The following is a 14,644-nucleotide window of genomic DNA, read 5'->3' on the forward strand; positions in this document are numbered from 1 at the left end:
TCCACAGGATGTTGAAACACAACCAGTACCAACATCACAACTTCAAACTGAACAACCTTTACTCACTCCACAGGATGTTGAAACACAACCATTTCTTACTGCACAACTTGCTCCTCAAGATGTAGAAACACAACCAGTACCAACGTCACAACTTGAAACTGAACAACCGTTACTCACTCCACAGGATGTCAAAAGACAACCAGTACTCACTGCACAACCTGAAACTGAACAACCTTTATTCACTTCACAGGATATAGAAACACAACTAGTACCAACATCACAACTTGAAATTGAACAATCTTTACTCACTCCACAGGATGTTGAAACACAACCATTTCCTACTACACAACTTGCTCCTCAAGATGTAGAAATACAACCAGTACCAACATCACAACTTGAAACTGAACAACCTTTACTCACTCCACAGGATGTTGAAACACAACCAGTACCAACATCACAACCTGAAACTGAACAACCTTTATTCACTTCACAGGATGTAGAAACACAATTAGTACCAACATCACAACTTGAAATTGAACAATCTTTACTCACTCCACAGGATGTTGAAACACAACCAGTACCAACGTCACAACTTGAAACTGAACAACCGTTACTCACTCCACAGGATGTAGAAACACAACTAGAACCAACATCACAACTTGAAATTGAACAATCTTTACTCACTCAACAGGATGTTGAAACACAACCAGTACTCGCTGCACAACCTGAAACTGAACAACCTTTATTCACTTCACAGGATGTAGAAACACAACTAGAACCATCGTCACAACTTGAAACTGAACAATCTTTACTCACTCCTCAAGATGTATCAACACAACCAGTACCTACTGCACAACTTGAAACTGAACAACAAATACTCACTCCACAAGATGTCTCAACACAACCAGTGCCCATCCTACAACCTGAGACTGAACAAACAATGCTCACTCCACAGGATGTATCAATACAACTATTACCCATACTACAACCTGAGAAAGAGACAACACAACCAATACTCATTCCTGAGAAGGAACCAACACAACCAGTACCTGTTTCACAGTTTGAAATTGAGCTGCCAGCAATTACTTCACCGGAAAAACCAGCACAATCATTAATTGCCTCAGAATTTGAAACTGAACATTCATTACATGGAATAGATGAACATATACTTCCTTCAAAAGTAGAACCACATCAATTATTACCAATACATTCGGAAATAGTGCAAGTTAAACATGACTTAACACCTTATGTTTCAAACAGTTCTGAAGCTCAGCATTTAAAGCCACAGGACACACTAACTGTATCTTTTAAAGAACCCAGTCATTTAGCAGTTTCTAGTGATAACCAAGTTTGCCCTATTCAAACAGAACCTCAAGTCATAATAACAAATGGAATAATTGAGAAACCTTCATCACTTGAACTTGTTGACCTTAAAAGAGAAGACGTGCCAGCAGTACAACAGATTGTAATGTCTGACCTTGAAGAACATCAGAATGTTCTGGCTGCTAAAACACTGATTAGCTCTTCTCAACTAGGTTTTGTAGAGAAACCTTCATTGCTTGCAACTAAAGAAGCAGATGAAGTAACAGAATTACCTAAAGAAGTTCTAACAGATAAGACAAAAGTTGAGCTCAGAGTCATTCCAGATGCTTTGTCAGGAACTAAGGGGATTGTAGAGGATGTTGACTCTGAAAAAGATGGAGGGTGGAAGTATGTTACAGGTAAAAAGAACTTGGAGCAAGTTTCATCATCTAAAATGAAAGACGTACAAAAGGCTGCCCCACCTAAGTCACTTACTTCATCAAAGACCACAAACAAATCTGGGATAAAAGCTAACAAATTATCCCAAGAAATCAATGCTAAACCAAAACAGCCTTTTTCTGCACCAAAATCAGAGAAAATAAATGTCAAACAAGATAGAGGAAAAGCGATGACAAAAACAAGCACTACTTCAAGACAACAATCATTTAAAGAAAATAAGACCAGACAAGAAACCAATATTACTTCTAGACTAACTCGTACTCCAGTTCTGAAGAAACCAGCAGTAACTGGTACAGTTACTCCTGCATCTTCTGCCATGAAGACTGTTCCATCTACTCCCTCTTCTAGACTTGTTTCAAAACCAGTCAGTACTGGGAGTACTACAGAAAGACAGAAGTTGGTCAAAGCAAAACCCACACCAATACCACTCTCCACACCTACCATACCACAAAAATGCAGTGATCCAACAACAGTTATTTCTTCTTCCAGCAAAACACCAAAAGGACTTTCTGGTACATCAAGAACAGTGGGCCAGAAATCAGCAACTCTTTCTCATACAATGCAAATTAAGTCAGAAGCAGCAGCCAAAAAACCTCCAGTGGCTAAATCTAGCACTCTTAGAAACTCAGATCTCTTCCAAAGCATCCAGCACAATCTGCCATAAGGCCATCTTCAAAAACCCAACCAACTCCTGGAAGATCTAGCACTTCAGTGCCCCAATCAAGAGGCACTCCAAGACCACCTAGCTCCACAACAAAAAAACCTGAAGTTGCTAAGAATACATCAGTGACTGAAACAACCACAACACAACAGGCAGTTGTGGGAGTTAAAAAAACTAGGCCAGCAGTAGCTACTCCTCGGTGTGCATCAGGTGCAAATAAGCAGAGCAAAGAATCAATAAACAAAGAGATTTCCACAGATGGTCCTAAGAAACACCAGTCTTCAACAGCTAATAAGGAGGAAAAGCCCAGAACTGCTTCTAGTTCAACAACTGCCAAGAGGATTAACGTGTCTCGCTCCTCAGTATCTAGTGTACCTCTGAAGCCCAGTTCTCAAAGTAAAATTTCAAAGAAAAAGAATACCATTAAAACGGATTCTGTAATCAAGAAGACACCCAAAGAAGGAAAGCTGCCAAAAGAAGATACTGAGTTAATGGAGAAAAACCGGCTAGATATGTTGCCTTCTTCCAGTCAAGAGAAAGGTTCTCTTGAGGAACATACTAAAGAAGTTTGTCCAGAAAAGGTTGAGATTATGACATGTCCTCATTTGAGTGAGGAAGATTCTTTAGCATTGCCTAAGGAAATCTTAATTGTGCATGAAAATGTAGCTACAGAACATGAATAAAGTACATAAACGTGAACTTTCTCTTTTATTTTTATCCAAGGAACTTTATGTAAATGGTCTGCTTTGCTAATAAGAGGAACTTTCCTGACCCTTGCATTGTATTCTACCTGTGTAGTTAAGAAGCTATAACCTGATATGGATTTCTGAGCCAGAGGAGGGCTGCCCATGACAGACGTCGAAGTAACTGACAGTGATGGAAGAGAAGGGTTTTGAAGGTGAAAACATTTAAGCTTTAAGTAGTATCATCTGAAAATCTTAGAATATTACCCAAACAATTCAGTAACGTATAGCAGATGGATGTTTTATTCAAGAATAATGTGTTTTCTAATCTGATTTTTTTTTCATTTGCACTATGTTAGCCAAAATGTACTTATTTTCCAGACTGAACAAGATACAGTTTGTAATCTTCAACTAAAACAACATTACTTTATTGATATTCCCTGCCTTCTGAATAACTGTGTATTGAATGAAAACATATTGACTTTTTTTTTCATGATTTAAAATGCTGTGTTGCATGAAATTTATGTACACGTTTTTAAAGCATCACATTTTCTTTATTTTGTTTCATTTACTAGTAGTGAATACAGCTCTACTTAAGACATTACATTTTCATCTGGAATTAAAGAAAAAATATCAAGCACAAAAGCTGGGTAATTGATGAAAATAAACATGTAAACCTTCTTTTTAACATAAACACTGCTATATAAGATTATATATAATATTATAAAAAAAATTATCTCTCGGCAAAAAGTGTGTACCTGTACGTATAGTTAGCATTGCTGGAACTTGCAAGAAATGTTTTGGCTCAACATCTGTTCTTTAAAGGTCACTTCATTGAGTGAGAACAAATTGCCTTGGAGATGACAAACAAGATTTTACACAAATTAGCTTAATCCTAACTAGCATATCAGAATCATAGGAATGTTCTTATTTGATCATGGTAGAGAAAAATCATATTGTTTATTTTATTTGTCTAAAGATAGTGTTTTATTGATTTAAATTGCTATTTTTATATCCATCACAGCTAAATACACAGATCGGTGTAACAAAAAGTTATGAATTTAAGCATATACATATAGGTATAATTAGCATCCCTGAAACTCGCAAGAAATATTTTAGATCAAAGTCTGTTCTCTTAAAGTTCTTTTCATTAAGTAAGAACAAACTGCCTTTGAGATAAGAAAAAGATATGATTTTACCACAATGAGCTTAATCCTGTCATAATGTATCAGAATCATAGGAATATTTTTTAAATGATTCATTTGATCTTGGTAGAAAAAAAATATTTTTATTTGTCTAAAAGTAGTGTTTTATTGATTTGAAAAATTGTTTTCATACCCATAACAACTAAACAGATTTTTTTTTTTAAATATAGAATGTAACAAAAAATTTGCAATGAATTTATTGTTTTCTTTAAAGTTATTAATATTTACTTCTAATCAAAGCAAGCTACTTATTTAGATCAAATCAAAAATTAACCCAGTAATGAGTATAGCTAATTATCAATACATTTTTACTTTAAAGATTAGAATGCATTTTGTCATCAGTTAGGCACCCTCACTGTTAACAGTATTTTTGAAATAGTAACTAAGTTAATCTTGTAATGTTTGGATTGTGCACAAGAAGAAACGAAACCAACAAATTAAATTATTCTGTTTATTCTAAAGCAATAAAGTGCATACACTTTAGTGACTATGTATGTTAACATGGTAGACAAACTAAATGATTTTAAAGCACAGAAACTGATAATACTAAAGAACAGATGTCTGTTCAAAATTTGTAATTTTTTAGGAGTAAATTTTGAATGTTATTCTATAAAGAAATTGTAAAGAAAAGGACCAATAGCATATTTTCATAAATCCCAAGTTAAAAAAGCACTCAACTCCTTGGAAAACAAGAACGTTTTCAACATCGACAATAATTTTGATTAGAATTCATAAGAAGTGGGAAACATTAATAGAGAAGGCTTCAACTGTTACAGAAGACTGAACTTTTGAATAGAACGAGTTTCATGAGGTTAATTTTTTCTCTATTTTATTACAAGCAAACAGTTGTATGTTTTTTCAGATCAGTGTGTGTGTGCGTGGGTGTGATAAATGTGCAGCTATAAAATCAATTTTACTTCTAAAAACTGTTCAAGTGTCCTTATTTGGAATGTTATTTTCATGAAGTTTTTTTATCTATCAGTTGTTTTTACTTAAGATAAATTACTGACATTTTATACCTTACAAAAGTTTTATAACTTATGAGCACAATTTCATTGTGACATATCCACAAGTATATTTTAGTACTAGATAATGCTGTAATTCTGAAGAATTGTACTGTTTTTTTTTAACAACCCAGACTAAAAGTGTAATATATGTTCTACATCTTTTATTATTATTCTTTAAATTGTGACTAAATGAAAAGGCCACATTTTATTAATACAAGTACAAATTGTTTAATATCTATGCAAATAAAAATTAGTTTGGTTTGTATAACAAATACTTGAGAGATATCTAGTAATATCATGAACTAGCTAGGTAAAATGCATGTCCTTGTCATTCAAAGTGATTATCTATTTCATTAAAAGTTTTTGATGGCAACAACCAAGATATAGAATGCATGTAATAACAGTGCATTGTTTTCAATAAAGTTCCTGTTACAAGCTTTTATGCCCCTCTACTTTTTATTTAAACGTGAAAAAGTGAAGAAAACTTAGCAAATTCAAACGACAAAAACACACAGCATATTCAGCTTACAGAAATTAAATATTGATAATATTCTATAAAAAAAAACATGTAATATTAATTACAATTATTACTTTTACATTAGCAGCTATACATATTACAACAAACGATAAATGTTTATGTAGATTTTGAAATTGATAAGAATAATATGTACTGATTTGAAAATACAAATTTTTCAGTTATCTACATCATTGCTTGAAAGTGACACCAGCTACTGTTTTATTAAATAGCCTTTTAATATGCTGTCAGAAATGTGATACTTGTCCATTGTATTTTGCTTAAGAAACTGGAGCAATATTTAAAATCATTTTCATAAACAAAAGTGTAGTAAAAGGATTAATATTTTAAAGAGGGGTGTGTGTACAAGGTAGAAATGTCTTTGAAAACAGTAAGACAATAAAATATAAAGTTACTGTTCACAAAAGAATACTCCAGGACCTAGACTGAAATTTATATGTATTTGAAATCCTGCATTTTTTGTTCATGAAATATGTTCACCTATAGAAACTGAAGTAGCCACAAGATTCACAATGGCCAAAATCAAATATAAACCTCAAATCTGGTACCCACTTTTATTCTTTAACTTTATTATTTCATAAATTGTAATCTCAGGACCATGACTTAAAAACAGCTATTACTCCAGAGCCTATGTGAACCAGTGTACCTGTGAGGTAATAAAATGATGTAGAAGATGAAAAAGTAATGTTAGTTTACAGTATCATTAATGTTATAGGATTTTTATCATTTTATATTAAAACTTCTTGAACCTGCACATTTTTCTTTTTTCCAACATCACGATTACATGCATCATTGTCAGAGTTGACACATTTATCAATAAAGGAACAATTCCAATTTTACAGAACAAAACTTTATTATGAAATTTACAGTATTTATACATTGATTTTAGACAACCCATAATTTTTCTTAGTAATCAGGTAACTTGTCTTCAAATTAAAATAAGCTTAATTTAGAGAAAGATACTTTCATTTTCCTCAACGAGTTTGTTGTTTCACACCACTATGAATATGAAATCGCAAGCCTGCAAAAGAAGTTTGTCATTATTAGTCAACGAATTAACTCCTAAAAGAAACTAATGATTTAACATATTAACTAAACATGCTAACAGATAATATCGTATTGGTCTGATTATAAGGCGATGTTTTTGATTGATAATTAGACTGTACAATTCATAGTCGCCTTATAATTGCGACTGATCACAGGCCCCTTCCCCCTACTCTAGCCTGTTGCATCCTTGAATGTCCAGATAGCATCCATCTATAAATGCGCACCAGATGTTCCCTCAAGGTCATCACTAATTCTTGCAACTAATCCAACTGCAGGCTGTTCAGTTACAGTATTGATTTTGCAGACCTAAAAAAAGGACGTTACGACACTCAATTTTTCTTTCCCATGGCTTCTGAAAACGAGATCGCCTTATACGGTACCAACACTCTGCGTTAACTATGACTACTAATAGGTTTTATACTGAAATCTTCTATTTCGGATATTCCCCAAACTTGTATTTTTTTGGCCATCAGTGACGAATTAGCTAATCTATATAGGTTTTAAAGATTTTTAATTCAAATCAATAGTAATCCACTCTTACATCTTTCAAAACTAATTTCAGAACTATGAGTTAAAGACAACTTTTTAAGTAATTAACAAAACTGCAGATTTTTAACACATGGACAAGGAGTCTGTAGTGTTTGTTAATCTGCAGGCAAGACAACGTGAATGGTTACAAAGAAGGAAGGTAAATGAAACTGGTTCACAGATTGTTCTGAAAGTATAGTCCAGTTTGTGTTAGAATACAAATAAAAAAAACATGATCCAGCTCCACCACCAAGTACAGATTTTATTCTCGAAATATAATAATAAGCCCGTAAACTTAATTTTAAAGCTCTTTCTTAAATAATATTTACATTTTAAAACATTTATAAATACAACTGCTCGAAAAAGTCAAGTTCATAAATTAACAACAAGCAAGTGTATACAAGAGATAAACCTTGTCTTACTAAAGTCTCATATAAACATACACTAGGTTACAATGAATTCCATTCAATCACTCCATTAAAAGCTCATCATGTTTATGTTGAAGTGATAGTTATTTTTCCTGCTACCACTGAAATTCAGTGATAGATAAAATTCTGAAAATTACAGGTGGGGGTTATTTAAGCTGTTTGGACAAAAGGACATGATGTTTTACTTAAGTACCAGTTATGGATCACTACTGTAACTCTTATTATACACCAATGAGTAATTGAGTGATGTTAAGGAATTTGTGGTAGTGTCATTATAAACCTTTATAATTATTGGATCAATTGTTTTATTCAAAGCTACACAATGGGCTATATGAACCCTGTACACTGTGGGGAAATCAAACCTGGATTGTAATGTCATAAATCCATAAACTTATCACTGACCCACTGTGGACTATTTCCTTAAATTGTCTAGTCTAGTTTGATGACAAACTAATACTGAATGCCCTGTGGATTAAGATTGTTATTACATCATTACTACAGAACTCTCTGAGCAAGCCAACATTTTAGTTACTCCTTTGTGAATGCCACTTATAAATGACGTCTACAGTTATTAACTATTTTAGGTTAGAAAAATAAGTTTAGTCATTTTTCAAAACAAAGGTGAGTTAACATTTTATACAATTATATTGTTTACTATACTTTAATACTTTATTTTACATTTTTAAATGTTGTCTCAACATTCCATAAAAAATACCACAGCAAAATTTGTTGCTCAATAACACCAGTATGAATTAATACAGTACCTTGGTAAATGTGACATTTAAAAAAACTTCCAAAAAATGCTTACCTCACAGAGAAGAAACAGGTTCGTTATACCACACATAGAAGTAAGACTAAAATTTGGATTCATAGTACAGTTGTTAGCATGCTGGGTAAGACCAATATTGAGCTGTTCTTGAAACCTTTGTAAGGGTAGATGGTCATACTAGATATGGAAAGGAGATACCAATATTTATCAAATCCAAATAAACCATAATCTGAAAAGTTTTTAGTGCAACAAATAGTAGTTTTTGATATTATTAGACACAAATCTTTTTTGAAGAAAATTACATTTTACAATAGAAACTACCATTCAAAATGGAACCAAGAATTCCATGATCATATATTATTTTTATCCAGTAACTAATGACAATATTCAAATGGATTACTTTCTAATTTAAAGTTTAATTTAAACTCTTGAAGCTTGGTTTAATTATATATATTCCTGATGATAATATCCTAGTATCACAAAAAATTATTAATTTTTTCTGAGATTTGGAATATTTCCAATGCCAAAACAATACTTTTATGTTTTTTGTATCTCCAAATATGCATGTAATATTCAATTTTGCTACCATAGGTAAAATGTTGTTTTGTTTGTTTTGAATTTCGCACAAAGCTACATGAGGGCTATCTGCATTAGCCATCCCTAATTTAGCAGTGAAAGACTAGAGGGAAGGTAGCTAGTCATCACCATCCACTGCCATTTCTTGGGCTACTCTTTTACTAATGAATAGTGGGATTGACTGTCACATTATAATGCCTCCATGGCTGAAAGGGCAAGCATGTTTGGTGGGACGGGGATTTGAACCTGCAGATTGCGGGTCGAGCGCCCTAACCACCTGGCCATGCCGGGCCCAAAATGTTGATATTCTAATATAAGAATATATTTAAAATTCTTACTTCAGAACTAATTTGTAGCCCACATGGACAAGAAATCACAGAAGCAGACTCAGTAAGAGGATTCCTGTAAATAACAATGGTTAAAATCTGTTAAATGTAACCAAACTCAAAAACCAATTCTAATAAGAAACAAATCTGAACATTAGCAAACAACATGTAATTTATTCAAAGTGGTTAAAAACAATAGTTTACAAGTGTGAATATTAGCATTAACAAATGATAAAAAATAAATAAATGAAAGACTAAATATCATAGAGATGTACTAGAAGTTACGGTGAAATAAAATAATGGATTACTTTCTGAAAACGCATCTATAAAGTCATGTATAATTACTGACATTATCAATTAACTTTCCCAGATAAAAACAGGTACAATTCTTTGCATTCTATTTTCAAGAGTTCTTACTGCTTAACTAGAAGGGAACTCCATAACATTTATGAATAGTGTTCATTATATTGTTTATCAAGTAGTTTTCAAATTATCCCATTCTCTAGTTATTATTCTTATGACTAAATATTTCACTTGATGATTCAGTCTTTGATTCACCGTGTGAAATAATTAAATTTTGACATTTTTTGAAAACAAAAAATCAGAAGAAAGACTTATATTTCATAAGTAGTATACATACAAGAGTTACAATCAATCAGTAAATGCTATTAAATGACAAACTTATAATGAATTATTACAAAAAATACAAAAGAAAAGCAAGCAAAAGTTATACGATGCACTAGCACTTAGTATTTTCCTTCAACATATTTTATGCTAGCATGAGGTTATCAATGTATAATTATGAAATATTGTTCAAAATGTCCTGTATTGCTCCTTACAATTCAAGCAAGTTGTCTGGGTGCCTTTTAACTTTCTCAGACCACTCTGAATTTCAGGTTTCTACGTGTTTGGCCAGTTTAAACTCTACCACAAATGCAAGGGATTTTGTAAATGCCACATTTATCAACTTGTTCTACTTTATCTTTTACACCGTGAAATAATTATTTAACTTACAAAGTGGAGAGAAAGTTACATTACAATCTACTTTTTTAATTATGTTACCTACTTTCATAGACATCTGCATTTACAATTGTGATTTAAGTTCAGAGTTAATTTTCTTGAAACATGTATCTTGGGGCAGAGGCTACGATCCTGAGATTATGCAGATTGTATAAGAAGCATAGCAATGAATTAAAAATGTCGTTGTGTACAAAGTTAAAAGGAAATTCTAAAGCTGATAACATGAGGGTTTGCTCTCCATATGTTTAAGGTTTGTCAACAAGGGTAGGTAACATAATAACAAAATACATAGATTGTAGTTTAACTTTCTCTCCACATTGTAAGTTGAACAATTATTTCACGGGTGTAAAAGATAAAATAGAACAATCTGATAAGTGTGGGATTTACAAAATTCCTTGTGCCTATGTTAGTGTGTATATTGACCAAAAGTGTAGAAATATGAAATTCAGAATTAAAGAACATAAGGACGTGGTAGATAAATACAAGGTGAATGATCAGCTTTGGCAGAACATATAGCAAGCACATCTCATGTTATAGATTGGAAAGATGCTAAATTCATGAATCTGGTTGAGTTTAAGAGGGAACTAACTAAATATTACAGGTGCTAAGGGTGTAATGCAAGATTACGTAAATGGGAGGTGATGCAGATATATTTAAGCCAATGTCTGGCTTTAACTATTAGTCCTGATGATGGTGGTGTACAAAGTCAATGAAACATGTAGTCTTTTTAAGGCTTTGTCTTGTTCTTAATAAAGTTATATGCTTATGCAACTATTTAAAGATGTATGTTCATTTTCAATATTTTGAATAGTACTAGTTTTACGTACTCTCTTCTGAGTTTCCATACAGCTCCTACTGAAACATGAAATATATCTCGATCAGTCATGTGAAGTAGCCATCACCTTTAAAATTTTTATTTCTATACATTTGCAACGTGGCATTTCTGTCCTGGGAGCCATAAGTGCATTCACCACACTACTGTTGAAAATAATATGACTGCCTGTACTTTTATAGGCATTATACTGGTGTGGCACTGTTTGATTGGTTGGATGACAACCAATCAAAGTATAAGCTATTTATGTGCAGTTAATTTTTATGTAAAAATGGGGAAGCAATCCCATAATATTTGCATTTTATACCTATTTTATTCATTGTTTGCAAACCACAGCATGCCATTCAATGTGGTATTATGTATTTGATGTCAAAATTATCAACTATTCATTTTAACCTTACATTACTGATTTAGTGACAGTTCACGGTAGTAGAGAGTAAATGCCGGATTATAGAGTTGGGAAATAAACAAGACAACTGTAAGTTTCACAAATACATCACCATGGTTGTGAGTAAATGATGTATTTGTGAAACGTACAATTGTCTTGTTTTCCTCAATTCTGTAATTATGGAGTTTTACAAAGTACCAACTGTTTCAAGTATCAATTATATAAATGCTAGATACATGTTAAAAGGATACTTTAAAAAAAAAAAATCGTGGATATGCATTTTGGAGGTTCTAGAAGTTATGCAAATACAAACTGTATGATGGACCAAAAGTATTCTTATTCCTCATATGAACATCACCTTGCACTCCAACTTGTCAGAGTCAGACTGACATTGTCAATTAACAGACATAACTCGGGTACAAATACCAATTCAGAATTACAGTTAACATTATTTTTTCAATACATGTTTGGCCCGAGCCCCATGTAAAGTTGGTTAAATCAAGTTTTATTTAATACATATAGAACCAATAATTAAAGAGATTGATTCTCTCTGGAAAAACTTAACTTTGTTTTAAAAACTTAATGGCCAACATCACCATTCCAGTGAAACTATGTTGTATAAAATTTAGCCACTGTAAACTGTTTTATGTTTGATACCTTTGACATACTGGACAAATAACCTCATCTCTCTGTAACCATTCAAGATGACGCTGTTCAACCTTTTCTTTTTCTTCCAATTTTTGAAGCTGTTGTTCTAGAAAAATAAAATTTAGTTATTTATATCTATATATTAATTATGTCATGCCAGTACTCCGATTTTTTTTTCTCCAATTTAATTTACTGATCAAAGCTTACTTTCATGTATTAAACAAATAAATAACACTGAACAATCCACTGCTGAAAACAGATTACACCAAACTGGGGGTGAAACAGTTGAAAATTAGAGTATTCAGTCCACTATGGAATGGTTTTCTAAAATATCACGAGTTCAATACACTTCATTTCCCATACTGTAATTTTATTTTTACAACAGGTTTAAATTTTTTCAACAGTGTACCATTATGTAGTATCTGACAACTATTATTTCACAAGTACTTTTACGTGTACGAAAAACATGACATGGCACTGACAATAAAATTCCACTCCTAACACTTTGTTACACTGTTATGAACTGATGTACTTTATAGGCTAGTTTAATTTTTCCATAAAGCTGCTTCTTCATTCTTATCCATGTAAAATACTGAACCAGTTATGAATTCTTGATGGAAAGCAAATCATTAATTATAGATCTATTTAATATTAACACACATATTCAGCTTAGGCTATTCTTGCTCGTATTTTTTGCATTTTAGTAGACTATATTGGAAAAGTAGTTGTAAAAGTGACCTCATAAATTTTTTACTTAAATATCACAGCCAGCCACACTACTCATTTTCCAACATAATAAGATCTTTCAAAAAAGTTAATTTTCTCATTGTCTAAGTGACCAGACTGCTTCTAAGGTTTAAATATGCCTAATTCAATGATGTGTAAAAAAAATTTTAATTGTAAAGGAATTTTTAAACTTAACTTTAAAACCACTAGAGAAGAATCAGTTTCAATGCATTGTGAATATGAAAATGGTAGAAAAGGTTTTAGATAAGTAACGAAGTTGTTACTCAACTTAGAATAATTTTTAACTTACACTTTTAATCAACACTTTACACGGACACTGCTTTCTGTCAATTACCTCTTCACAAATCCAAGGGGTTGAAAATGTAAATTTATATTCCTTGTTTCTGTTCCTTCTCACAGTGGAAATACTTAACTAAATTGTATGAAACTGTAAAAACTTACTAAATACTGTTGAGTTTTGGCTTAAGAAAAAATCATACAATCTCATTTACAGTTTTTTTATCATTCTTTATGTTGTGCATTTCCAAAATTTTGTTGAGAGACACTGTTTTTAATTAACATTAAAAATTATTATTTTCATCTTAGAATTTAAATTTTTCTTTATTTTTGATCAGAAAGTTTCATTTTATATTATGCAATCATTTTAAGCTTGATCAATATTCATTAACACATTTCTATTGATATCTTATTATTTTATCTTGCTGATTGTAGTAGTCACTGCTTCTGATTATAAATCATAAAAACCACAGTGAAAAGTGACAAAGATTTATCAGTCACAATGAGTCCTGTCAGACCAGGTAACAATATTCTTGGTCAAGATCAATTTGTATCCAATAAATGTTGTTTATTTTCAACAAATAATAAGTTCTTTTCCTTATCTACATCATTTGATTGGGTAAAATTAAGAATAATATTCAATGAATAAGGATTTGAGTCAATGGAATATTTTGTTGTCACCTACCAAAGTGTCTAAACCTAATTAGGCTTACCTAATGTATGTCATAGAAGAAAATTTCCATAACTTTCAAAGAAATACAATTTAACACAAAAACATTTTAAGGAGCTAATTTCTTTGTTGACATGAATAGTTTATAACCTGCTCTAGCCAATAATATTTAACCTTTATCTGTGGCTATTTTCAAAGCAGATTTTTATTAGAAATTTTCAGATCAGATGCTGTGAGGTCATAAAAAGGGTGTGAATGAAATGCTGTACTAATAAAATCAGAGAAAGAAAGAAAATAACTTGAGAAACCATACCCTGAGATTTATAATTTCAAATGATGTTAGTTTCTTAGCAAATATAAACCTTTGCTTTGGAATGGACAAAAAAAATCTAAGTGTATTGTTTACAGACGAGACCCCTCATAATTGTTCAGAAATTGAAGTTTTAACATTCTGGTAAATTTTTGCTTACCTTCTATCATCAGTTCTGCTTGGATTTCTACCTAAAATACTTATAATTTCATCAGTTTCATCATTCT

At 31.9% G+C, this 14,644-nt stretch overlaps 2 protein-coding genes across 5 annotated transcripts in view; one reads left to right on the forward strand and one right to left on the reverse strand.

The window, feature by feature from the left end:
* Positions 1 to 2,992, forward strand: part of LOC106457731 (mucin-17-like) — a 43,586-nt gene extending 40,594 nt beyond the window's left edge. For 2 of the 4 annotated variants that reach the window (XM_022383743.1, XM_022383742.1), the window contains exon 8: positions 8 to 2,992. In XM_022383743.1, coding sequence (XP_022239451.1) covers positions 8 to 2,425 — 2,418 coding nt within the window. In that variant the 3' untranslated portion in view covers positions 2,426 to 2,992. The remainder of the gene's footprint in view (positions 1 to 7) is intronic. The other 2 variants (XM_022383744.1, XM_013917177.2) reach the window with 2 other exon arrangements.
* A 3,694-nt stretch (positions 2,993 to 6,686) lies between these two features.
* The window catches only part of LOC106457729 (RPA-interacting protein A-like), a 16,669-nt gene continuing 8,711 nt past the window's right edge, over positions 6,687 to 14,644 (reverse strand). The window contains exons 4-8 of the mRNA XM_013917172.2: positions 14,578 to 14,644; positions 12,424 to 12,520; positions 9,539 to 9,602; positions 8,664 to 8,801; positions 6,687 to 6,873 (exon numbers count right to left, since the gene is read on the reverse strand). Coding sequence (XP_013772626.1) covers positions 12,481 to 12,520; positions 14,578 to 14,644 — 107 coding nt within the window. The 3' untranslated portion in view covers positions 6,687 to 6,873; positions 8,664 to 8,801; positions 9,539 to 9,602; positions 12,424 to 12,480. The remainder of the gene's footprint in view (positions 6,874 to 8,663; positions 8,802 to 9,538; positions 9,603 to 12,423; positions 12,521 to 14,577) is intronic.

The sequence above is a fragment of the Limulus polyphemus genome, unplaced genomic scaffold (genome assembly GCF_000517525.1).
Source record: "Limulus polyphemus unplaced genomic scaffold, Limulus_polyphemus-2.1.2 Scaffold366, whole genome shotgun sequence".
NCBI classification, from domain to species: Eukaryota; Metazoa; Arthropoda; class Merostomata; order Xiphosura; family Limulidae; genus Limulus; species Limulus polyphemus.